We start from the raw sequence: 27,538 nt of genomic DNA, 5'->3' as shown, positions 1-27,538 counted from the left end.
ATAACTTCTACATCCAGCCACATGAGGCCACACCCCATTTGGATCCAGAAATGTTCACATACAACTGAGGCAAACAGCTACTTTCCATATGCCTCAAAAGCAGGTTGTAAAATAAGCAATTCTAAATGCCTATTCTAATTTCACACTTCTTTGTAGTGTAAGTCATTAGTTTGAATACTTGATAAGTAAAGCACTGTCATTTACACAGTTCAAGGAAAGTACTAAAAGTGACTTTACAACTGATACTTTGGTTTCTTGAAAGCCATTGCTATTGCAGGATTTCTCTGCTGGAACTACTTTAGGACTTATCTTTAAAATGGTGTTAGATGAGAGGTTTCATGAATCTGAATGGCAGCTCAATGCAAAAGTAATATATAATCTATTACAAAAAAAAAAATAAAAAAATTCGTCTGTTACAAAAAAATAAAATACAGAAAACCTCTGTATAAGGGCTCGCTTTATGCCTAGTTCAGAGATTACTCCCGTCTCCTGAATATGATCATTACAAAAATCACTACCTCCTCTGCAGAAATATAAATATATATAACCTGTAGAACTGTGATAAAATGAATCAGTTATTTGTTAGTGAAAAGCAAGCAAATGGATCACCTTACAAACTCTGCTGTCATTTAGAAATACTTGAACACAGAATTAAATGTTTCAGTCGCCAATAATGCCAACACTTTCAGAATTCTAATGTGTGAAAGATAAAACCATCTTTAGTGTTTTAAATGTAACAAGAACTGCCACAGCTCAGCAATTTCAGAATCACAGGACCACAGAACAACAGGGAGCTCAGGAGATGATACAGTCCAGCCTCCTCCTCAATGGTGGGTCAAACCAATGTTATTTGTATTATTAAATTCTTTGTTTTTCAGAAATATTTATTTGTACATGGAGTCATGCTCAGTTCAACTTGAAGGTTATAACTCTCTGCTTCATTGTTATTGCTTTTAAAGCCTGAAGGAGGATTTGGAAAAAAAAAAAAAAAAAGTAACAATAAATGCATACTGAATTAAACAGGATTAAAATAAAGTCTGCTCATCATTTTTGGTTGATAAGGGAATCTAGTGATTTCAGCCAATCAGTATAATTTTGCTGCTATTACTTCAACTTTCTACAGAAAAAATAATAATAATAAAAAAAAAAATCAAGATTATAACTGTGAGCTACATTTGGAGAATGACGGAACAGCTGAGGTAGGAAGGCAGTTCTGGAGACTGTCAAGCTTAACATCCCTGCTCAAAGCAGGGGCAATTCAAGGAGGTTGCTCAGGGCCCTGTTCAGTAACATTTGTGAATTTTTCCCAGGATGGAGTTTACACAGTCTTTCTAGGTTTTGTCACCTTTACAGTACATTTCAGTTTGTGCCCATTGCCTCTAGTCCTGTCCCTGGCACCACTTAGAAGAGCCTGGCTCTGCCTTCTTTACTTACTTCCTAACAGGTATTTGTACTCATTGATTCAATCCCCTTGAGCCTTCTCTTCTCCAGGCAAAACATTCCCAGTTTTCTCATTGTCTCCTCACTATACAGATGTCCTGATCCCTTCATCATCTTACTGGCCACACCAATACATCTGTGTATCTCTTGTACCAGTGAGGTCAGACCTGGAGAAACCAGTCTGTTCCTCAGTGTGCTGGTGGTAGTATACCTAATGCTGCCAGACTCCGTAAAGCCTTTGGGCAATGTGTTCCAATGTTTCACTGCTCCCATGATAAAGAAAATTCTTCTACTTATCTACTCAGAATTTCCTTTGTTCCCTCTTTAAAGTGCCCTGTTTAGGATATTAGTTTATGCTAAAACCAGGCAACACATTTAAAACAGGATCTCATTCATGCATTGTGAATATAGTTCCCATTTTTTATGGCTCCAGATATTCGAAGTATATTTCTAAAAAAAAAAAACAAAAAAAAACAAAAAAAAAAAAAAAAAAACAAAACAAAACAAAAAAAAAAAAAAACAGATAAACTTAGGGTCAGATGGACATATCAGAATTTACAGTTTGTAACTTCCAACCAGAATCATAAGATATTTGTTCCTGAAGGAAGAATACTTTTAAACTTTTATGCAGAATCAAGAATCTATATCCTCATCCAAGAGAAAGCTATAAAAACTAACAAAAACAAATCACAGGATTAGAAATAGTGCCAAACATCAGTTTTTAATTTTGCTTGATTTCATCTAATTATACTTACTTTTATAAGTACTTCAATATTCTTAGCTCTGATCTGCATGTTGTGTCATACTTTTACAGTGCTGAATTTTACGTTTTATGATCAAAGAAAATATAGAGATACTGCCATGGAAAAATAAATAAATAAAAATCTGGAGGTTCATAAGTGTTTGTTTATACATAATCAAAGTGTCATAGTGTCAAGGTATTAGCACCGAGAGGTAAGTATCTTCAAAATATGGGTATACTTAGTCTCTAAATTTACCTAAAGAAAGCTTAGAAAATAGTAAAATTATTTTTTATTAATGTCTGGGTTCTAAAATATTAGAGTTTATATTCCTAGGTTGTTTATGGAGCCATAAAAATAGAAGATCTTTGGTACATATTTTGTACCAAGATTTTGGTACATGTCGAATACTTCTAAATATGATGCCACAACTTTCTTATCTTTACCTTTTGGTAAAATAATGAACATTGTGATTGCTATGTTAAGGTAGTGAAGAATCACTGTATTAATTCTCAAAAATACTTGCTCTGAAGTTCTGAAAATTAAACGTAATCAATACCTAAATTTTATAATGTTCTTCTCCTTTGAATATTTTTTGAAACTTATTCACTAGTTTATGAATAAACTGAAGTGTTTTTTGTTGTTATTGTTGTTTTATATATATATATATATATATATAAAACATTCTCCAGTCACTTGTTCCTTACAAACAGATAATTTGACTGCCCTGTGCTGAATTGATTACAAAGAATCCACAGTCTTCATCTTCTACATGGATATAAGTTCAGACATACCAAATGTCACATCATCAAGATCAATCACATGCTCTTTAAGTTATATCTTTGGGAGAACAAAACACATTTTATTCCTTTATATATTACCTAGAATCTTTTGAGCCCTAAGCTATAATCAATAAACCAGGTATTTAGTGGTTTTAGCCTTACTATGTGTTTATACTGTACAAGGTAACTTGAAGGAGCATGGGGAATACACACTCAGTTCTAGACCACATTGAGTATCCTAGTATTTAAAAGTTAAATACTGCAAGAGCAACTTGTGGAAGCCAGGTCCCAGAAGAGGACTCTGGACTCTTGCATGCACTTAGCTTCTTTATACAATGAACTGGAAATGACAGTGGTGTAAAACACACTAAAAAAAAAAAAAAAAATAAATATATATATATATATATATATATATATATATATACACAGAATCACAGAATCACAGAATTTCTAGGTTGGAAGAGACCTCAAGATCATCGAGTCCAACCTCTGACCTAACGCTAGCAGTCCCCACTAAACCATATCCCTAAGCTCTACATCTAAACGTCTTTTGAAGACTTCCAGGGATGGTGACTCCACCACTTCCCTGGGCAGCCTGTTCCAATGCCTCACAACCCTTTCAGTAAAGAAGTTCTTCCTAACATCTAACCTAAAACTCCCCTGGCTCAACTTAAGCCCATTCCCCCTCGTCCTGTCACCAGGCACGTGGGAGAACAGACCAACCCCCACCTCGCTACAGCCTCCCTTGAGGTACCTATAGAGAGCGATAAGGTCACCCCTGGGCCTCCTCTTCTCCAGGCTGAACAAGCCCAGCTCCCTCAGCCGCTCCTCGTAGGACTTGTTCTTCAGATATACTACATGTAAACAGGGCACATCTATGTCCCGCTGCAAAATAAGGCTTCTTAAAGTTTTGTGTGGCCAGAAGAACAGCATGTGAGGGACAGTGATCCCATAGCCTACTTGTTATGGCACCCAAATATGATTTTGATTCTCTTACAGAAGAAACTATGTAAAACTTCAAGTTTCTGGGCAAGTGCTCTGACTGCATTATTGCAATAGTCATAAATACCAGTATCTCCTGGCCATTTCATCTGCTGGAAAGATCTTACAGAAATACAATGTATTTTATTAAGGCCTATTTCTATTATTAAGTAATAGCAGGCTGTATCAGCTAGAGCTGGTCTAGATAGCATACACAAAGGCAGATCCATAAATGTCCAGCACCTGGAGCCAACTACGACAAAAAGGGAGCTGACTTGTGCATTTATGCATTCCTAAAAGCAGGCTAAAATTCCATGAAGGGGATTTTTTTTCAATCAGTGTTTTGGTCTTCCATGTATAATACTAGCTTAAATCCTCAGTAGAATCATACGACTTACTCTGTACTGAGCCCATAAAGCTGTTATAACAACTTTGAAGAGATTTCTCCAGATGACTATTAGATTGCAGAGCAGGAAAAAGGATTTGGCTAATAACTTTTCATTTTGTTCATTACAGCCACTTCCACAGCAGCCGATTGTGATGGTAAAATTAGAACTGCAATTTTATGTATGGTGATTAAGCAGAACAAGCAGTTGCAGTATGATGAAAGAAAGACATGGTTTCAGAAATACCTGGCAAATACTCATAGTCTGAGAACATCAATGTTTTTTTCAGAGTTATGGAAAACAAAGTTAGGCACTTAAGCTCACTGTACAGCACACAGGGAGAGTTAAGTGCCTTAGGATGGGACTCAAACACATCTGGCATACTGGGGCTGGAGGTGGTTAGAGCTGGAGCAATGAGCCATTACAAACTGAGAAGTGCATCTGAAATCCCACCCTCCTCAGGGTTTAGGCAACAGACATTATAACTCTATGCTCTCAGGGACCAAAGCATGCTCTGAGAATGTCTACACTTCGCTGTATTTCACTCTTTTCAGGTAAACCTGGAGCATGGATGTGTGGCTATGCTTATTTCTCCATATGTAGAATCATAGAATGGTTTGGGTTAGAAGGGACCTTAAAGATCATCTAATTTCAAGGACTCTGCCATGGGCAGGAATGACACCCACTAGATCAGATTGGCCAACGTTCCATCCAGCCTGGCCTTCAACACCTCCAGGAATGGGGCATCCACAGCTTCTTTGGCTGGTCCATTGCCTTGCTAACCTCAGAGTAAAGAATTTTTTCTTAATATCTAATCTAAATTTACTCTCTTTTAGTTTAAAACCATTTCTCCTTGTCCTATCCCTACACTCCCTGACAAAGTGTCCCTCCCTAGCTTTCCTGTAGGCCTCCTTTAGGTTTCCCCATGTCCTTCTTGTGCTGGGGACCCCTGAGCTGAACGCAGAACTCCAGGTTGGGTCCCACAGAAGCAGAGTAGAGGAAGAGAATCACCTCCCTTGCCCTGCTGGCCACACTTTTTTTGATGCAGCCCATGACATAGTTGGCTTTCTGGGCTGCAAATGAAAAAAAACAAATTGGGCAACAAATTCAGGCAGGATTTATACTCTCTCTTGGACATACAGCTAAGAATTCCAAAGTAATACAATCCACATATTCTCAGTAGACATGAATCATCAAATTTACTGCACAGTGCCCTCTCCCCTTTACAGCTATGCTAAGGATGTCCTATACTGTGTGAAATCATTTGGAGTTGGAGATGCAAGCTGTCTTTGCAAGACAATTACAAGACCATCTGCAAAGCAGTGGTATGTTGGGCAACAACATTTAAAGTTTCATTTTCCCAGTTCACATAACCAGTTGAGCCATTGAACTAACTAGGAAATTATGCCCTGTTGGTTCATCTGCAGGAACGAACATGAACTTTTAGACATAAAAATAAATGCTTACTATTCAAAGGAACAGACTGCAAGCCATGACTAATTGGCAACTTGTTTCCTTTAAGTCTTCCTAGCACTGCTTGTGGCAATGGAAAACTAAAAAATTAAGAAGGAGCTGAAAAGAAAGAACAAACCACAGAATTATTTATTGTTATAAAGATTAATACAGAATTTGTCTGTCTTGTTTTAATGGTTTAAATAAAAATAAAAATAAAAATAAAAATAAAAATAAAAATAAAAATAAAAATAAAAATAAAAATAAAAATAAATGAACACCTTTTAAGACAATGTAAATAGCAAATTCATACATCTCTTATTGTGGTCTAACCGTTAGACAAATTAATAGGAGAATAGGAGACATGTCAAATTAGTGCAGGGACATCTTTTACGAGGGGAGACCTTATTTTATAATTGGATATATGCCTCGTGCAACCTTGAGTGCAATCTATGCATAAGGTGGCTATGATAATTATAGTTCCAAAATTGTAGCTTGAGGTCTTGATCAATGAAGGTGGATGTGTCAGGAAGTGAAACTTAGGGCCTCATAGCTCATAAAGAGAGAATTTTATCACATTGTCAGGAAGACTTCCAACAGTAAGGACACAATTGCATTGGTCACAAGATTTTTTACATTATCTACTCAAAGAATTCATTATCAATGTTAATGTTATTTTGAAGCAATATCAGTTTTGGCAACTGCCACATTACTAAATTTCATTAGCTAAGACACAGGTATCAGAAAAGATTTCATGAAGGTCACTGATGAAAAATCAAATTTGCTTGAAGACACATTTCTTCCAGAGTGGTCTGATCACAGGAAATTTCTTATCACCATTATCATTATACACAAATAACATACAGGCTCCTTATACAACGGTAAGCTATTGTTTTCCCTGATCTATCCTTCTCTTTCTGATTGGCAAATCAGACTTTTTTTTTTTAATCTTTTAACTTCTCATAAGCAAGCAGAATATTGCAGGTGAAGGGCCAAAACAGCTGGAGAGTAGGAAGTCAAAGGAAAAAAAAAAAAAGTCAAACAAAACTGCATACATAGCACCCACCTAGGCATGTCAGCCACATTCCTGACTGAAAATTAATTCTGATACAATGCAAGAAAATGCAACCACATTTACCTGAAATGTAACACTGCCCCATCAGCAGTAAACTGAGCCATCAGGAGTGAAGACAGTTTTAGATAATTCTAAATATGTCTGTCTATATATGTAAATATATATAAGCCTGTAACAATCAGCACCAACCGTAGTCTTCACATCTTTCTTTAGTATTTGCTTTTCATTTTGTTAACAAGACCTAAACATAATACTGATTGCTATTGCTTGCTCAATCACCCTGCTTTTCTCAGTAGGATTTAGAGTCTTCAAAAAATAATCAATAAAAATCTGCTTACTTAAACAAGTCTTTGGATTGATCTTTTAAATTAAACAATAGACATTAGGAAAATAATCTCTTTAGCATGATTATGTTTTTATAGAAAACAACAACAGCAACAAAGAAAAATGAAACAAAAACATTATTATGAATGATGCAAGTCTACCCCACTTTCCCAGAACTGACTTTTTCCTTGCAAATACAGAATTCTTAAACAGAATAGTGGATCTAGTTTGGGAGTTTGTTTACAAATGCAAAATGCAGCATACAGCTTTTGATTTCTAATTGTATACTGTTTCAAATTGAGACTGTCATAGATCTTTTACAAGCTCTTATTTTCCAAATGGTTATGACAAAGAACTTTCTTGCTCTGTTTTAAAGAACGAATTAAATCTTTCTTTGTGTCAACATGGCAATGTTTAATAATGAATACAGCTCTAAAGTACTTCATGCAATAATTTAGACTGCCTGGTTGGAGATCTTTCACTCCCCCAGCCATATATTTTCTTGTTTCAGCATCTGAATATTGAAGGATTTGAATGAATCTTTCAGAAGCTGTGCCACTAATCTTTTTACTTTTGGAAAGAAAACTGACATAATGAATCCACCTCCTGATACATATTGCACCTTCACAGTAGCTTAATTATAAGTAGCCAGAGAACTTTCCTAGCTTAGTGTAGTATCATAAAGCAAACAAAGCTCTTAGTGGTTATGCTGTAAATCCTTCTGTAGCTTATTAATCAGCCTGTGATATGCTGTACATCGGATAACATATAGTCTAATGGACTTCAGCAAAACACAGAAAGATGAGGACAGAACTTCAGTGGGGAAATGCTTTCCTTTTTCTTTGAGAATTAAGAACAGAATGTGACATAATTTAACACAGAGCTCAGAAATCTCAGGCTATTCATTTCATAAAAATGAACAAAACCAAGGCAAGAGAAGAAATCAAATGAAATCTGGATTTGTAACTCCAGTTAGAAATTACAACACAGAGAGCCAGGAAGAGCTTCTCAAAGACAGTTAAGAAAGGTACTATTCTGGAATTATTCTTCAAGGAAAAGTTTAGACTCAGTTACTTAAGCTTTCTACAGTTATGAGTCTCGAATGTGATAAGAAGGCAAAGAAAATGTCTCAGAACAAGTCTGAGCTGAAGAGTTGTGTAATGTATTCCTGTTCTCAGTGTAATGTTAGGACCAAACCTTCTTACTCCAACTATGGATTATTTCAGCAGCAATTTTGTATGCATGTGTTAGTGCTTTTCCAACAAAGCTTTAGGGCTTTTAAGCTGCAATGATCATAACTATTTTCCCTGACTGAAATTCTGGTTTTGATATCTGTGATAACTAAGGCTAAAGGAAATAAATGTGTTTCCAAATCACTTTAACTTCAAATAAAACACAAGTATGCCTTGTTTATCCATTTTTTTTCTCAAGATGGGTTAAAACTTAGCTGAGCCAGGGGAAAGCATGCAGCAAGAAGTACTGCTCTAGAATGGTACCCCAGGAATCACTCTAGAGGTATGGAGCACTGAGGATACCAAGAATTAAGACAAATACCATACTGGTCATAACGCAGATGAATCATATACCAAGAGCGCTACAGTGCACTAGAGAATCAAGCCCTTTGAACAGCCTCTATTATAAGAGGATTTGTACTTCAGATCTTACTTTTCTATAAACATATGAACAATTTATTACTTCTTCAATGGAACATAATTAAGCTTTTTCTGTTTTTAAAGGCCAGAAATATTTTATTTCAATTTCAAAATTAGATTGTGGGAGTATTGGCATAAAGCAATACATTTTTTCATACCAGTTTTGCCTTGAGTTAGTTGGTGAAAGGAACTGGACAGAAAGCAGTCCCAGGGTTTTCCAAGGTAGCTACTAAGAAACAAGTCAACAAGCTAGTCTTATAGAACATACCCAAGCTACCTTTCAGAAACAAAATAAAGCGGTTACTCCAGCACACCTCGTACCAAAATTACCAACTCTGGCTTTACAGAAATTCTAGGTATGGGCCATATTTGGGGGATCAGTGGTTAACAAAGATGGAAACTAGATTTTTGGATTTTAAATGTTGCAATAATTACAGAAATACAATAGTACAATCTTAATATTTTTGAGTAAATTAACATTGATGGTCAAGACACAACTAAAAAGTGACAAAAATATTGTATTTTTAGGAAGAAAGGTAGTTTTCAATCATTATAAACTACAAAGCAGAAGAATCATATACAGATGGGCAACCAATTAGCATCTGATTTCCCTAAGCTAGCTTTCAAATAAGAGACAAAAAAAAAAAAAAGTTTTTTGTAAAGTCAGATACAGAGAAAAATGCAAAGGTGATCTCAAAATGTAATAGTGCAATTGCTGAGAAACTATAATGTTGCTCCCACTCAACAATGGGAGACTTTAAGCCACATCTATGGGTCACAATGTAAAAAAAAATAAAAAATAAAAAATAAAAAATAAAGCTATATGATTAAAGTATCAATGCAACAGGGTTGACAGAATTGAGCAAAACTGAGAACAGAATCCAAGATTATCGTTAATGGGATTTTAGTGTCACACAGGTATATCCCCACAAATCATGTGTCCTTTTCCCACAAACACTCAAGAGGAGACACACTGACCATCTATGGGTTCGATGGAAATTTAGTAGCACTACTGTCCGGTGTCTTGAGCCATACAGAAAACAGGTACTAGACAGATATAAAGTACTAGAAAAAGCACAGTGAAAAAAAATATCTCAGACCTGGAAAATAAATCAGCATATATCACAGTCTGCCTCATCTAGCATAGCAAAGATGCCAAAACACAAGCTGATTTTCCAACAAAGAAAACCTTAGGTCTGTCTATCATATCAGGGCAGAGAGCAGGAGAGAAAGAAGAGATACAATCAAAGCCAAGCATCTCCTCAGAAGCACCTCCAGAAAAAGCAGCAGGAAGCGGTAATAAACCACCCTAGGGGGATGTGATAGAATACCTCTTGCAGCAATGACTGCAAGGGGCAATACTGAAACGTTTTGGTAACTGAGCAAGATTCTATTTGGAAGGTCCACACTAGTTGAGGGGCTGTGGAAACCACACAAGAAAAGACTCCAATGTCTTTTACAGAAACTACCAAATAGAAAGAAATAAAACCAAAACAAAGATAAGCAATAAGACACAAGAATCTGATAAAAGTTAAACAGGTAAAAAAATCCATACTCTGATAATATGCAAAACTGGGTGCTGTAAACACTTTACCAATTAATTGAGCTAGCAATAAAACAAGATTTTATGTTTAGAAAAAACATCAATGTTCATATGTTATGGCTTTTTTGTGTGTTTTTTTTGTCCCACCCCTTTCTTTTTCTTCGAGAGACGATGTAGACTGAAGGAAAGAATATCTGGAGGAGAGGGAGTATCTGATGTATTCAGAATAAAATGTGTTTTCCCAAATGCAGGGGATACTTCATAGCAAAACAATACCCCTGCTTTTCCAGTACCATCAATGGGCATCCTGGGACCAGAGAGGCTCTCCCATGAGAGCAGCCCTGAGCCAGAGACCCAGGCACTTCCAGACCAGCCTGCTTTGGTCTCGTGCTGCTTCCTCTGATTTTTCAGAAATTTTCTAATTAGCTCTATTATAAAGAGCTAATAGAAAGAACTCTGAAAGTGTTTGAACTGGGAGAGGTAAATATTCCTCTGCTGCTAGCAGCTGGCAGAAGTGATTTTGTGGCCAACCTGCAATGCAGATGAAGCACTTCCAGATCTGTGGAGAAACACATAACAAGTATTTTGCTGCTGCGGCAATTCTAAGCACAAGTTGTCAAAGGGTTAGGCATTCCAGCTGATGTTTAGTAACTGTTTGTCAATGACTTCAGAATCTACTGCCCTTAAGCAGGGAATCTTGGAAAAAAGGCAAGTATTATCACCTCTCATTTCTGAATCTCCAAAATTTTCTCAACTTTATTGTACCACAGATTTTTTTAAGCATTTGCTGTGAAACATGTGAATAACAGTAGAGTTGTCCTGAAAATTTTGTTAAAGCAGTATTTAAGACAGACATTCTTTTTCTAATTTTTTCAATTTAGTCCCATTTAAATTAAAAATTTAACAGAGGACAAATAAATAAAATAAATAAAATAGTAATATGAGATCTGTGTAGAATGGATCATACACATTTTACATTATTTAGAACTTACACATGATTCAGGCTTCACCATATAAGCTGAATGTGAACAAATCAATAAACACCTTCATATAAAAACAAAATTGTTTTTGTTTTTCCAGAAACAAAATTCTCAGCAAATGCATTTTGCTGACACCTTTTTCATCCAGACTCGGAAATAGGAAAATAGGCAAATTTTCTATACTGAATGAAAAGGTAATATGTGACTAGCTCAAAATTTAAATCCTGTATTTCTATCTTCTAACAGGATTTCAGTGAAATAAGAATTTAAAAAAAAAAAAAAAGAGGTATTTATTCAACAGTATGCTTCATAACAAGTTTTTAAATTTTTGTTTACTTTTTAGACGATCACCTATTTAATCTGCATTATTGATCCAACACTGAACAAACGTGAATGAATGAATATGGAAAAACAGACAAGAAGAACAAAACTAATAAAAAAGATATTTTTTGCTTCAGAACATGCAGGTCAGAGTTAGAATAAAAATACAGGTTCAGTATGATAGCTTTGATATTATTACCAAACTGATATTATCAGTTTGGTAGCTTTGACCTAACTCTAGAACTTCATTTAAATACTTTCATTCACATTTTATGTAACAAACTGAACTTGCTGACTTTAGATCAAATGCAAAAACAGTGTACACTGTCATTTACTGTTCTCTCCAACAGTAGAAATACAAGACAAATGAGATCAAAAAGAACAGCTAATCATATTTAAATTAAGTGAATACTGGACAGAAGCCAATTTCAAACTGAGAGAAAGCCAGATTAAGCCAAGTCATCTCACTGTAAATCAGTCTCATACATTTAAACAGAAGACAGAAAGAAGTGGAGGGAAGGTCCTGCTACATCTTGCAGGGCATCTGCTATAGAAGATATGCACTTTTTACCATACCTCAGTCTGGAAATTTTCTGAAATTTTCAATTTAAACTTCATGAAACAAATTTCTGTGATTAACAGTGACTAATGTTTCCACTGAGGTACAACTGAAATAATGCACCAGGAATCAACATCGGAAAGAAAGAACTTTCACTACTAAGTTAATTCTTCTGCTCTGGGCTTGTCCTCGCAGGTGTATAGCAACATTAATTTCTCTAAGTTTGAGGATGAATATACAACTAACTTCCCAAGCCATAATCCATCCTACCTTGCACATGTACACATCTGTGCTACCCACAGAGACACAGCCTAATTAGGAGGCATGATACTGCTGATCTAACTCCCCATGCATTTTCTTCCCCAGCAGCAACCACACAGCTTCAGGAGGGCTGTGTCAATAACAGCAAAGCTCCTGCTGGCAACTTGTATCAAGGGGAGGATTTGTAGAACTAAAAGGTCTCTCTCCCTCCAAATTCAACAGAGCCTCTCTCAAATGAGGAGAATCTTCACATGAAATTCTACCTGAAGGTCAGTCCTGCTGTGTTTTCTTCCTGTTCAGGAGCTCCCAGGCATTTCTATGATGAAGAAAGTAAAACTTCCTTATGTGCACAACTAACTCCCGAAAGCAGGACCAGAATGTCATCTGGTTTGCACCTTACATAAGTCCTCAAGAAGTGTTTTCCCTAGCACACTTTGCCTGTTAAAATTACAACACCAGCAAAGAAAGTCTACAAAATCCCTCCAATCCCAGGAGATAAAATAGGAAAGCAAAGAAAACAAAAAAAAAAAATGATGATAATAGTGAACTGAGGGCTGAGAAGCCAAAGACTCTAGTTTTGTGGTGTGCTGGGTCATATTCCAATGGGAGACTGGCCTGTTCAAATGGGACCACCTGCATCTCATAGATAGAAGTAGCTAATCTTCTTAGCCAAAGACTAGTTTAAATGCCCTTTTCATTGCTCAGACTAATGATACATAGAAATTGTGCAGTGAAGGCAAAAGTAGCACAAACTCACTGTGCTGAAACAAACGTGACAAGGAACGTGATTTTTTTTTTTTTTTTCAAAATGTTTATGTGCCCATGCCAGAGCTCCAAGTAACAAGCACGAGGATTTAGAAAATCCTGACATTAACAAGAAGAAATATGATTCAGTGGGCAGCATAGAAACCTCTGAGATGATTTGTGTTATGGAGGTGTTAAAAAACACTAGCTATAGGCTGTATTAACATGTACCTTAATGAGTAACAGAGCCAACAAATAAAGTCTGTTTTTGTCTAGTGTCCTACAATTCTACACACAAAAACACCTTAAATCCGGCTTCATAATCCTCTGTTCTTTACCACTTGTCCACATTTTCTCTGCTTTTTTCCACTGCTTTTAAAATTCTCAGTGCAATCAGTCACATTCTCATAATCAGCAGCTGGACAAGAAGCAACAAATATAATGGCAGGCTCCCAGTTACCTCCATGCTCATGTCACAGCCTTTCCTTCATTTGGATCCCTCTCCCCAGCAGTTCCTTTATGCAGAAATGTGTAGAGGCTAATAATCTTTGGGAAGTTCTTTGTTAAAATATGGTTTCAGTTGGACAGTGGTCAGAAATTATCAGGAGGAACTGACAATAAAATCACATCAGTCTTGTTTCAGAAGGAAACTAAAAGCTAAGAGCATCAGTGATTTTCATTAATATCAGTTGTCTTTCTGGCAATTCAGGTATTGGATCTTGAATGCCTATGGACTTCTGTGATAATATAACAAATCTCAGGGTAGGCTCTTTAATACTCCGTGACATCAAGCTAGAGAACTAAAGGAGTTTCCCTTTCTAACATGTGAAGCTGCCCCATGTTAATACAGGAGACTTCTTTTTTCTGCCAGAAGTCCAGCCCACAAAGTGAGCAATACATCATGATTAGAGTACCTACAGTTTTCTCAGAAAATGTTCCAACATGAGACTCTGAATCCTAAACAAGGTTTCTGTGTTGTGAATGTCATTATGATCTAATCACTGGACCTGTAGCAGTTACCTGTCTAGAAGCCAGCAGTTATGACTAGATTACATTAAATATGTGGAGGGTGGATATTTCAAGGAAGGGGTAATATTTATACTGATTCTGGAAGAGGCTTATTTCCAGAGTTGACAGAAAAGATAAATGAAGCAGACTGTAAGAGAATGTAAACATCACAACAAAGGAAAAAGAAAAATCTCCAAAATGGAGAAGTAGTTCAACAAATTGAGAGAGGTGGCCAGTTTGGTCAAAATCCTCATCCCATTTAAATTCTTATGTTAAGATGGCAATTGGGAAACAAGAAGTGACAGATGACAATGGAAAATAGGTGAAACAACAGTCTAAACAAACCAGACAGTTTTGACAGCATAAGAAATTCACATGGAAAGATAAACAGTTGATGGATAGCCTGAAACAGAAGAGAAAGACTGAATTATGAACAATCTCCTCCATTTTGGACAACCTGGATACTATCTGGAATGTATTGGTGTATAAAATAAAATACATAACTAGTCATTTTCAGTGTAGTGCAGATATTGCCAGTGATTCTTCTTTACACTGCTTAATGGCCTCAAATACTCATTGAAAGGGAATGGAGATAAGATGAATGCTGAAGAATTTCATACTGAAGTATTTCCCTGACAGCAAAGAAAATGCCCCATGTTACACCTTCAAACCTTTATGACCCATTGCCAGATACAGAGAATAGTATTAGCACTTTATAAGCAAAATGCCAAAGATTCAAACTGATTGCACACCACAGATGGGAGATCAAAGCCGTAGCAGCAGTCCCCAGCCTGTGTTCAGGCTGTCACTCAGCAAAGTAATGACTGCTGGCACACAGGAATGGCTCACAGGGAAGCTCTCAATTTTCCAGGTTTGAGAAGCTAAGGAATGGGTATATGTGCCTCTCCTTCTAAGAATGTGTGTTCAGAAACAGATTGTGACACCTAGCACATCTCAGTGAAAGTCATTAAGGATGAAATAAGTATTTGCTGTCTAAAACAACTTGCTTTTTCCACAGATTCAAAGAGCACCATTAAAAAATCATTACTTTTTTTACAGTAAGAGATAATTGAATCAGCCAGCAGCTGAAGACAGCCGGTTGAGAACAAAATCTCCCATTCTGTTGCTGATTATAAGTAAATCAAAATTTGTCAAGATGGGAGAAGAAAAGTACCTTCTGTTTAGACACAGTATGAAAACAAGACAGAACAAGGCACCTTCAGACTAAGACTGTTAAGCTCTGATAGTCTCCCTTATTTCACACTGTTGCGGGGCACCAGTGAACTCAATTTATCAGTGAAGCAAAAGTCACTGTACTTCACACAGTGAAGTAAAGACACTGTCTTTATCAACAGAACACAGTAAGGAGTGTACAGACCACAGCTCTCTTGCAGAAAATTATCTCCCTTTTCTTCCTCTCATCACTATTATAGAATTGTTTGAGTAAGAAAGGCAATGTAATAATTTCCAGCACATTTGTACTTTTTGCCTTTTATTTGATTTCTTGTTTTTGGAGACTTTTTACTGGAGACAATAGGGAAGAGGCAGAAATGAAAAAAAAAAAAAAAAAAAAAAAAAGAGAGAGAGAAAAAAAAGTCTCCCAAGTGGAAGAAAAACAGTTAGACAGAAACCTGGAATTCAGGGCTAAAAGACTTCTAGAAAAGTTTTCCAGGCAATCGGCCTTGTATCTGATTTGCTAAGGTAAATGTTCCGTTGTCCTTCTTTTCTTCCCTATTCTCCCCAGTACTCCCAGGATTCTGCATTTCTCTTGCAGGGAAGACAGTCATCAGTTTGCACAGTCACAGGACACCTGCGTAAATCAGATCAAATCAAATGTTCCTGCTAGGGTTAAGAGCTCTGTGTTCACGACTGCCTGCACCAGAGAAAAACAATGGAGTCAGACATCCAAATGCAAATCCTCTACTCAGCAGTACGATGTCACCTTAGGTTTTGTCTATACACACTGTTTTCCTTCTTCTAGATTGCAACACAGAATGACTTTAGCATGATCACAAATTTACATAACTATTTATGGGAGGTTGCTCTGATTCTCTGAGGTGAATTTTCAAGCTTTAAGGGAGGGAGGACAGTCCTGTATTTTTTCAGGCTGAATATGATCTCTCCACTACCGAGAATTACAGATTTTTGTCTATTCCATCTATTCAAGTTACATATTTAATCAAAGATGTTCAAGACAGAGGATTCTGAGGAGTGGAAGGATTTATACTCCGTTTTCCCACTATCTTATACATCATATTTTGCAGATATATGCTGATATATATATGCATACACACTGATTTGCAGATACAAATATTGCTGTTTCTGTGTGACACGACACTTCCACAAACTGTTTCCATTCTTGCTGTACCATCCACTAAGCTTCACCACACTCCCCAGCCACACTATCGCTTGTGTTCTTTCATCATTCAATCGATATATAAAAACCTGCCACAAAGTGGAATTATGCCATGTGAGGATTGATCTAGTGCCTGCAGGACACTGAGCCCAAGCAACAGAGAATCCCTTGATATACTGGTATCATTAATAACATTTAGGATTTTGTCACAGTTGTAGTTGTTAAATACAGAGAAACAGATGCTGTCTCGTAGCAATGCTTCATATCATTATATAAGTTAACACATATATTGACAAAGTCAGCCATTTAAAAGCAACTAGGAGCTTTCTAATTGCCTTTACTTATTGACTGAGCAATTGCATTAAAAAAAAAAAAAAAAAGATTTTCAGGCTCTAGCAGGCAGAACTTGAGCATAAATTAAAAGGATTTAGCACAATGAAATCCCATTCCTTAAAACAAGCTACATCATCTGGAAGTTCCATGTGACAAATTCCAAAATAACAGGGCTCCAGCCACACATTTCATTATAGCCCATGTACTAGGCCATTTTTTACAGAGTGGTAAATGATAGTTTCAAGCTTTCCCTTCCTTTCCCAGCTCTCCCCAGAGATATTCTATTATTCTGTTTCCATAGTAGAACTGATGTTTTTCACATCAGAAAAAAAATAATCCTGAAGCGTAAAAAAAAAAAAAAAAAAAAGTCTGATATGACAAGCATTGCAAACACAGTTAACAAGCTACTTTAATTATCCTCCTAAGAATTTCCCATTTGTACTCTGATCATCATCTTCTTCACAAACTTAATTATGCTTCATTTGTTCATTCTGCACTCTGCTCAGTGAGTATTCCAGGTGGAAAAGAGGGATCTGTTTGTAAGTGAAACCTCAAGTGATTGCTATATATTATTATTTTATCACTCTGCTACACAATATATCTATATATATATATATATATTAATAAAGCAAGATACAAATTATATCTTTGGGCAATACAAATATTGAGTAGGACGCTGAGGTTTTTCCACAGCTGAAAAACAAAACTTGCTGCCTGCATTGCCTGAACAGCTATCAACCTCAAGATCATTACTGGGCAGATGACTGAAGAAATGAAGAAAATCATACTGCTATCATCCGCATTTTAAAGATTAATATTAATAAATTCTGATTCCTCAGCAGAAGAAACCTTTCCAAAAACTTGACCTTTGAGAAAGTCAGAAAGAACAGCTGGGAATAAATGTGCTCTCTGAGTCAAATACTGAAACTCTTGCACAGTTACTACTTACAATTTATGTACTCCTAACACTTTTAAAGTCAATAGGAATTATTGCATTATGATTGAGTAGAGACTGAGTAAAGACCCCAGTGTACCATAGTTTAAGGACTGACAAGTTCCTCTACCTTGTTTAGAGCTGAGATTTGCTCACCTAGCATGACTGAACTTTTAGGTTGCTTTTTGAGATACATCAAATTAATTTTAATTAATTGATCTTCTGAGATGAACAACTGTTGTCCCACACTCAAATATTTTGAGCACAATGCCTTGCCTTGGAATCTAGTACTATATAAAAGTGGCTGTCTTTATTTACATGCAACTGCACTGACCTTCAGAATGGTGGTATACTAATTACACAAAATGTTAAGCTTAAAAAGCATCAAACACTAAGGTTCTAAATTAAAAAAGACAGATGTACAAAATATTCAGCATTTGAATATAATTTATTTCCTGTCTTACCTGAACCAAATTCCATCCCTTTAGAGATTCAGCAATGATAGAAGTAACTGTTGCACATACGCCACCAAAAACCATCAGATGATTAGGTCCATATTTTATTGCATCATAGAAGGCTTTGAGTCCTTTTGCATTGTCACACTGGGGAAAAGAAAAAAAAAAAAAAAAGAGAGAGAAAATATTCACCATCACAAATAACTTAATGAACTAAGTAATAAACAACTGGGTAGGGATAAATTTGAGGGGTTGCACAGTATAAATTGAACAACATATAATATCTTATGGCCCAGACATGAATAACTTGTGCACTCTGCCTTGGACCCCTAACACGCTGCAGTAAAAGAATAGGAAAGCCCCTCCTCACTTCATTAAAACCCCTTATTTCTTCCTTCCAAAGCAGAGCTGGGACATCCGAATTTTGATATTATCTTTTGACAAAGAATAAAAATAGATAAATAAATAAATGAGAAATTATTCTGCGTTCAGAGCTACCATTTCCCAAGGCAAAATTTGGAATGTAACACTAGATGTCAGCAGAACTTTCATAGTTGAAGGAAAATTTGACATTACCCATTGTGTCTCTTTGTAAAGCAAGTTCCATCTCTAACAAGACTCCTAAGAAACTTGTTCCTAAAGTCCATGCTCAGCACTCTGTGCAAAATACATACATATATATATATATACATATACACGCGCATATGTGTGTACACACATATATACTAAAGAGTCTGTCATTTAGAAGGACAACACAAAGCCTTCAAAAAATATCAAAAGAATATTCTAAGAGTATTCCTAGAATATACTAGGAATTAATTTGTCTGCTCTAATAGCCTGCCCTGCTTTGAGCAGAAGACTGGACTAAATGACTTTCTGAGGACCCATTCAACATGACTTGTTCTGGGGTTTTCTGATAATTAGTTTGGCTATTATCCAATTGCATTAATTTGTTCAATTTTAAATAACTATACCATAAATTGTGACCAGGACTGACAATAGAAATAAAGAGTAAGAGTCAGTATCACAAAATATTTGAATATCAGTCATTGACTGGAGTAGTATTGATCATTCATAAGAATTTATGTAGTCCCATCTTAATTCCTGAGCTTGAAGCAGTGTTAATAAAACATGTACCTGAAGTTCAGAATTTGATTCCAAACTGTACTGGAAGTCAGCCTGCCAATGGGCTCTAATGGTAGGTACCACTTGTCTAGTAGCAGACACTTCTTTATCTCCCATTTTGAAACAATATCCTCTGCCCTTTTTTCCCTCCTCTACAAATTCTTCCTCATAATCTTTACATGAACTATTTTTTGTACACCAACGTCCTATGTTTCATTGTAACTATTCAATAAAACAGTTCACTTACTATCAGCATCCAAGTAGTAATTGTTTTGCGTTCTGTTGAAAGAATAAAGATTTTGCCTAAGAAGTTTGCAAGCTTATATTAATCTTCTTACTGAATTAATATGCTAAAAGAAAAAGTATTCTATTTGCATGCTACTTGCCAGAATAGAATTATTCCTCTTATTCAGAAGGATACAGGTTATTGCTGCAGAGTTTAAAATTGCATAATATAGAACAACTTTTTCTTTCTTATTAAAGGAAAAAAAAATCAGTATGGCAGAGGCTCCCTTGTCAGTTTGATGGATCGTTGGCAAGCTCATAATGTGTAGGAATCAAGACTGTGATCAGGCAGAGTCCTTACACCTCCACCCCCTACTTAAAGATCATTTTTTTATTCCAAGTGCAGCTAAATATTCTACTACTGAGGGGTCTGGAGAACAAGTCCTACGAGGAGCGGCTGAGGGAGCTGGGTTTGTTCAGCCTGGAGAAAAGGAGGCTCAGGGGTGACCTTATTGTTCTTTATAAGTACATTAAAGGAGGCTGTAGTGAGGTGGGGGTTGGTCTATTCTCCCACGTGCCTGGTGACAGGACAAGGGGGAACAGGCTAAAGTTGCGCCAGGGGTGTTTTAGGTTGGATATTAGGAAGAACTTCTTTACTGAGAGGGTTGTGAGACATTGGAATGGGCTGCCCAGGGAAGTGGTGGAGTCACCATCCCTGGAGGTCTTTAAAAGACGTTTAGATGTTGAACTTAGCGATACGGTTTATTGTAGGACTTGTTAGTGTTAGGTCAGAGGTTGGACTCGATGATCTCGAGGTCTCTTCCAACCTAGACAATTCTGTGATTCTTTACTTCTATAAGCAACCAAGGACTCTAGAAATTTAAATACAATATATAGAAACTGTACTTAACTGACATTTAGCCAAATCTTTGCCCTCATTCACCCCACCATTTCAACCTGCAGCAAAAGAGATTATTGACTTGATTTTCTTACCAACTTAAAAACAGAGAATATAATTCATATTTTTGCACTATGTCATATGTTTTCAGTGTTTCACTGAATAAAAGTTTAAAAAGAATACATATATGAAATAAGGACGTTGATAGTAAAATAACAGTTGGAATCTGTAGCCCATGAAGCAGGTATACGTATAAGAAGTTATGGAGAAATAAAATTCTGTATTTTAAATGATAAAGATGTACAATCTGTTATCTGAAGTATACTTCATACTAAAATTTACTTTTACTTTACAAAACTTTTATGCATCCTTTAACTACTATTTGCCTACACATTTTTTTCTCACTGTAGTAAAGTCACTATATGCAGTGGGTAAATTTGCTGGGAAGTTCAGATTGCTATTATAAACAGGGTTCCTCTTTCTTATTTATTTGGTCTCTGCATGTTTATAAAGACACTTTCATGAAAACAACTCTCTTCCAGCCACTCATCATTTCCCCTTGGAAGATATGCTGAAAGCTTTATTTGTCTTTTCTAAAGTATAAAGGTTTGCACTGCGGAGATATATTACTGATCAGTCCAAAGTATGTGTGGGGTTTTATTGAATGAGATTCAGTTACAAGCCTACCATGTTGCCTTTTAAGCCACCACAATTAATTAGAAGAGTCAGTCTGCTCCTTGAGCAAAACTGTAAAAATGGTCCAAAATGTTTCCCAGAAATGAAGAAAAAGGATTTAAAACTGAGGATGGACAAAAAGCTGGACAGAAACAAAAGGAAAAACAATGGAGATGGAAGAAAGCAGACTTTCACATTTGTTTAATGTCACTTTTCACAACATATACTGTATATAACATTCTTTCCTCCAAGCAACAGAACAGTCCGTCACAAGCATTAAAAAATAATCATTCAGATAAAGATAATAGCTCTACTAAGACAGAGAGACAAGCAGTTAGAAAAGCTTTCTTCCTGCCTTTAGTATGGGAAATTCATCTTAGTGAGTTCCTAAAGCCCTCTTATAACATCACTTTTTCAGAGATCCCAGAAGACCCTATTGCTGCTCATCATCATCTATTGCCAAACCCTAATATATCCCTAACTGTGGAAGAGGTTGTTGAAGGACAAAAAGATCAGGCAACACAGAAGTGCCCACCCTATAACCAAATGAGTTCTTGAGTTGTTCTCATCAAGTGATGGTAACTAGATCCATGAGCAATGCTACATAGCAATCTAATTACAATACAACAAAAGCTTGCATAAGAACTAAAATCCTTAGGAAAAACAAACAAACAAACAAAAAAAAACAACAGAGGCTACAGGGTAAGTCACATGTAGATGACAAGAAACTGACTTGGTTATTAATTGGAGCATGACTAACAGCAATGAAGGGGAAAGAATCCCTCATAAAAAGTCAAACACTTAAACAATTAAAAATACTACTCAAAGGAGCCAACGTGGCTTTTGCTAGATAGTTTTGCTCTTTCAATTAAACTGTCATTAACATCTCTATTTTGCTGAGTTGAACTGCAGCCAGCTCACTTTTGACTCATACATAAAAAGAGACAGATACACCGTGTGGTTGATCTTGACTGCATGTTGAGATACTGAGGATGGCTGCAATGCATTTTGTCAGAGAAATCTAGTACCATAACTATAACTTCAAATACATGTGATTTAGTACATGATAAAATTTTCTTTGGAGGAAGGGGCTGAGAGCTACTCATCCCAAACATATCAGTTATTGTGCTTAGCCTCAGTCAGGAGCCAGTAATAATCCATGTACAAACAGCAAACAAAACTTTTAATGGATAATTACATTAAATGCATCATTTAACACAATGGCTTGGTAGAGATTGCATGCACAAGTCACACCAGGAAATCACCAAGCAGAGATGTGTGAGTTGTCTCAACTTCTCATTGAGACAAAGACTTATTAATATCACAGATGATGCCTCACAAAGTCCATTTTGAAGAAAGCAGGACTACTTATTTTAATTATGAAAAATAGCTAGATGAACTGCCGCATAAGAAAGGAGTTGAATGAGTTTAGGGATTGAAGTGCTGACCTTTCTGAATCCTCTTTGAAGGAAAGGCTGACAAATAAAGACAATCATCATCTATCAAGAAAGGAATCAGAACAAACAGGGAGAAAGTACTGCCTGAAGGGTAACAGATGCACAGGGATAAGAAACCTCTCTGGAGAGGACAGCACAGCAGCTGAAAACATGAGTGAGACCTTCTAGTTTACCCAAACAGTAGCAGGTCATCCTTCCTCTCTGCTGCGCAGGGCTGTATGAAGAGCACAACACTGAAATCAGAAGAAGCTGAACCAACCTCTGAGGGTTGCTGGCTGTCAGGAGGGCTGTCTGGCGGCTAGTGAATGGGTGTACTCTCAAACCCTCAGGGCCACATGAGTGACACAGAGTTAATCCTCAATGCAGAGAATGAGAATTTCTGTGGAATTGATGCATGAAGTTTTCTGACTCCTATGGCACTGACAGGTCTGAGTAATTACAGGACTAGCAAGAGAGCTGGTACCTGTAATTTGATGGATCTAGTTAAATCTGCAGTTTTACAAGCAACAATAAGAACTTTTGTGAATTGATGCACTGTTCAGATGCATGATTATATTTAGATTTTTAGCTATTGGATAACTATGCCCAGCTGTTTCTCAGTTAGCTACATTCTGGCACAACTCTAGTTGTCTGAGCAAAATGAAACCCAAGGAACTGTTTTGGTATCTGTTGAGATACTGAAGGATAGATATCCCTTATGGTGAGAAGGAATAACCTACAGCTGTCATCTGCATATGGATATATCAAACTTTTTCAAGCGACATGAGAGCTTTCAGCAGCACTCTGTGCTAATATCATCAGAGAGAGAAGGACATGCTCATAAATACCTGATAAGACCCACTTGAACAGAGAGAACAGAGGTACAAAGAAGTTTTCCTACACTTTACAAAATCTTGCTCAGAAACTAACTCTACATTAGACTATCAGTGTGGAAGGAGCTAAGGAATGAGAACAACAAAATGATTTCCATTTGTTTTTCTTTCAATTTTAAGGTCATTAAGCAATACTGACAATTCAGTGAAGAACATATGGAAACTGATCTGAGCTATAACAGAGATAAATCAGATTAACATTCTGTACCTGGATTTATGGGCAGGGCATACTTCTCCTAAGGTATCCTCTTGGTTTTCAGGTATTTGCAACTTACGAACTTTCAGAGTCAGAAGTTCTGTTTTTGCATTTAATCACTCTAGCTGGATTTTCCTTCCATAAATTTGTTCAATGGCTCTTGAAACCAACACTTTGATATCAACAACATCCTGTGACTATGTAATTAACCACCAAAGGAAAAACAGCTTCCTTTTATTTGTTCTAAATTTCTTCATGCCACGGTAAGTAGGAGTGGAACATCTTGCCATCAGGTGTTATGAATATTTTAAGTCCACAAATACATGAAAAGAAATTGGATGAGTTCAAAAAAACAAACAAAAAATTATAGAGTCAATGATTTTCTTAGAAAACTCTTGAATCACAAATCATTGGTGGCTAGTATATTATTCTGAGAACTTACAATTAAGTGCTTGCCCTGTCCTTACATGCTCTGCTGATCATCTTATCCAGTACAATCACAGAATCACAGAATTTCTAGGTTGGAAGAGACCTCAAGATCATCGAGTCCAACCTCTGACCTAACGCTAGCAGTCCCCACTAAACCATATCCCTAAGCTCTACATCTAAACGTCTTTTAAAGACTTCCAGGGATGGTGACTCCACCACTTCCCTGGGCAGCCTGTTCCAATGCCTCACAACCCTTTCAGTGAAGAAGTTCTTCCTAACATCTAACCTAAAACTCCCCTGGCTCAACTTAAGCCCATTCCCCCTCGTCCTGTCACCAGGCACGTGTGAAAACAGGCCAACCCCCACCTCGCTACAGCCTCCCTTGAGGTACCTATAAAGAGCGATAAGGTCGCCCCTGAGCCTCCTCTTCTCCAGGCTGAACAAGCCCAGCTCCCTCAGCCGCTCCTTGTAGGACTTGTTCTCCAGGCCCCTCACCAGCTTTGTCGCCCTTCTCTGCACCTGCTCAAGCACCTCAATGTCCTTCTTGTAGCGAGGGGCCCAAAACTGAACACAGTACTCGAGGTGCGGCCTCACCAGAGCTGAGTACAGGGGGACGATCACCTCCCTAGCCCTGCTGGCCACACTGTTCCTGATACAAGCCAGGATGCGATTGGCCTTCTTGGCCACCTGAGCACACTGCTGGCTCATATTCAGCCGACTATCCACCATCACTCCCAGGTCCTTCTCTGCCTGGCAGCTCTCCAACCATTCCTCTCCCAGCCTGTAGCTCTGCTTGGGGTTATTGCGCCCCAGGTTCAGGACCCGGCACTTGGCCTTGTTGAACTTCATGCAGTTGACCTCAGCCCATCGGTGCAGCCTATCCAGATCCTCCTGCAGAGCTTTCCTACCCTCAAGCAGATCGACACACGCACCTAACTTGGTGTCATCTGCAAACTTACTGAGGGTGCACTCGATGCCCTCGTCCAGATCATCGATGAAGATATTAAAGAGGACCGGCCCCAGCACCGAGCCCTGGGGGACGCCACTAGTGACTGGCCTCCAACTGGACTTGGCTCCATTCACCACGACTCTTTGGGCCCGGCTATCCAGCCAGTTTCTAACCCAACGAAGCGTGCGCCAGTCTAAGCCAAGAGCAGCCAGTTTCTTGAGGAGAATGCTGTGGGAGACGGTGTCAAAAGCCTTGCTGAAGTCAAGAATGGAGAATACCAATACCACTTCTTGGTCTGATCGCCATTCAGTGGTCTAATAGCCATTCGTTTCTGCATTTGAAACAAAAATATCACCCCCCAACAACACCAGACTTTTCTACCTCAAAACTGCAGCCAATTCATCCCAAATTGCAGGTTCTTCTATATATGATTTCTCTATCATCTTTTAACTTCAACTACTAGCAGTTAGATTTCATTTTGGTATAGAAGAAGTGGTTACAGCAGAGGAGGACTTAATTCAATGAAATATTTCCCACTGAATTAACCTTCTCAGCTTGACACTTTTTTGTTAGCCACACTTCGCAACTTTCCCTAGCAACTTCTTTATCTGATCCTGCCTGCTATACAGGGACTAGTTTTCGAAGTTTCGAAGTGTCACCACTACGCTACTGGTGTTTAGCATCCCATTTAACATCTTGTATTCCATCTCTGGTACTGCCTGTCTCTTCGTAAATTACTGATTTCACAGCAATGGTGACAACTCTTCTGTTGCCATTTTTTTCTAGGGACCTAAACAACTTGTGAGGGTTTGGCTTCTTGCTCAATATTATTTTCTTTTTCTTAGTTCACTACTATTTGAGAGCTGAATCCATCCAGCAAGATAAACAAAAACTTCCCGTCTGTCTTTATACAAGGAGTATATGCAGTTTCTCTTTTTCCCTGTTTATCTTTTTTTTTTTTTTTTAATTTTATTATCTTTAATATGGCTTATATTTTCTCTCTCTTTAGTAGTTCCTCTAGTATATAATATTTACACTGGATTAACCCAAATTAAGTGCTCCTATACAAAATGGAGTTGAGATGTAAAAAAGTAGATAAATCCTGTGTAACCAAAGCTGACTCTGCCTAAGTTTCCACCATGTTTAAGCATGCAATAAGAGCAGAGATCAATGTTGGCTCCCTCTTTTCACACAAAATTTGTGTTCAGCTTGGAAGTTGAAGTCTCTCCTCAAAGAAAGTTGAAGCTTCTCCTTGATCTGTAACTGTTGCACAGACAGCAGTTCAGAAGATGTTCAAGAAACATTTTGCATGATATGAAGATCATGTCCTTTCAATAAAGTGACTCTGTATTGGGCTTATATGACGGTTTTAGTAGCAGGGGGCTCCAGGGGTGCCCTCTGTGAGAAGATACCAGGAGCTGCTCCAGGTTGCACAAAGGCAGGTACAGCCAGCTCCAAAAGGAATCCACAGCCAGCCAAAGCTGAGCCAATGAGTGACGTTGGTTGTAAGAACTTATTTAAGAACAGGCGAAAAATGCTGGGCAGACAGAAACAGTCAACAGATTGCAGTATATCTGTCACTCCCTCACAACCTTGTTCATGTTGTAGGACCACTTCATGCTCTTAAGGCAATGTTGTAAACAACAACAGTAAGGAGAAACAGCCAATCACAGTTCCTTCTTCAGCTGCTCAAGCAGCGTAAGTAAACACAAATCTGAACCCAAGGAATTCAGTTTCAGCCTTCATTCTGCTTCTCTTCTCTATGTATAATTTTACACAGGGCCCACTGTATTCTTTTATCTGGCTGTAACACTGATCAAATGCAGTTGTTCTAAGTCTGTGCCATAACAAAAATTGTAATTCAGGTAACACTGGCCAGGACTTCTCATTCTGAATCTCTCATTAACATCTCATTCTGAATTGCTAATGGCAAGCTAGCACTTGGGCCAAAGCCTTAGAGAGATCCTATTGTGCAATATGCGCAATTAGTCAGATCCCTCAGTATAACTTATTGAGTTCTCCTGGATTATTCTGCAGCTGGGCCCATCATCTAACAAGAATCAAATTGGTGATGATTCAAATATTCCTGGGACAGAAGGGTTTTTATAAAATTCACACTTTATTTGATCACACATAACATACAGTTCATTCTATTTAACTCATTCACTTCTGCATCAATCCAATAATTTTACAAAACAGTTTTACAGATGGTTAGCAGCATGTAGACATCTGTTTTCCCATATATATATTGCATGAATACATAAAAAGCAAGCCTAATTCTTAGTATTGACTTCTTTCCTCTGACATCCCAGTGCTCAAGCATTTATCAGATATTTTGGTATAGCTCGGTATTAACTAGGAGACAAATATCTTGCTCATTTTTGCT

At 37.3% G+C, this 27,538-nt stretch overlaps 1 protein-coding gene across 1 annotated transcript in view; it reads right to left on the bottom strand.

Annotated features, from left to right (window-relative positions):
- Positions 1 to 27,538, bottom strand: part of GABBR2 (gamma-aminobutyric acid type B receptor subunit 2) — a gene marked incomplete at both ends in the record, with an annotated part of 491,928 nt that overhangs the window by 364,449 nt on the left and 99,941 nt on the right. Inside the window, one exon of the mRNA XM_084306998.1 lies at positions 18,336 to 18,473. Within this exon, the coding sequence (XP_084163124.1) occupies positions 18,336 to 18,473 (138 nt within the window). The remainder of the gene's footprint in view (positions 1 to 18,335; positions 18,474 to 27,538) is intronic.

The sequence above is a fragment of the Netta rufina genome (assembly GCF_964035555.1).
Source record: "Netta rufina genome assembly, chromosome: 2".
In the NCBI taxonomy this organism is placed as follows: domain Eukaryota; kingdom Metazoa; phylum Chordata; class Aves; order Anseriformes; family Anatidae; genus Netta; species Netta rufina.
The sequence above is the reverse complement of the archived record's forward strand: the minus strand, read 5'-3'. Positions and strand labels throughout refer to the sequence as shown.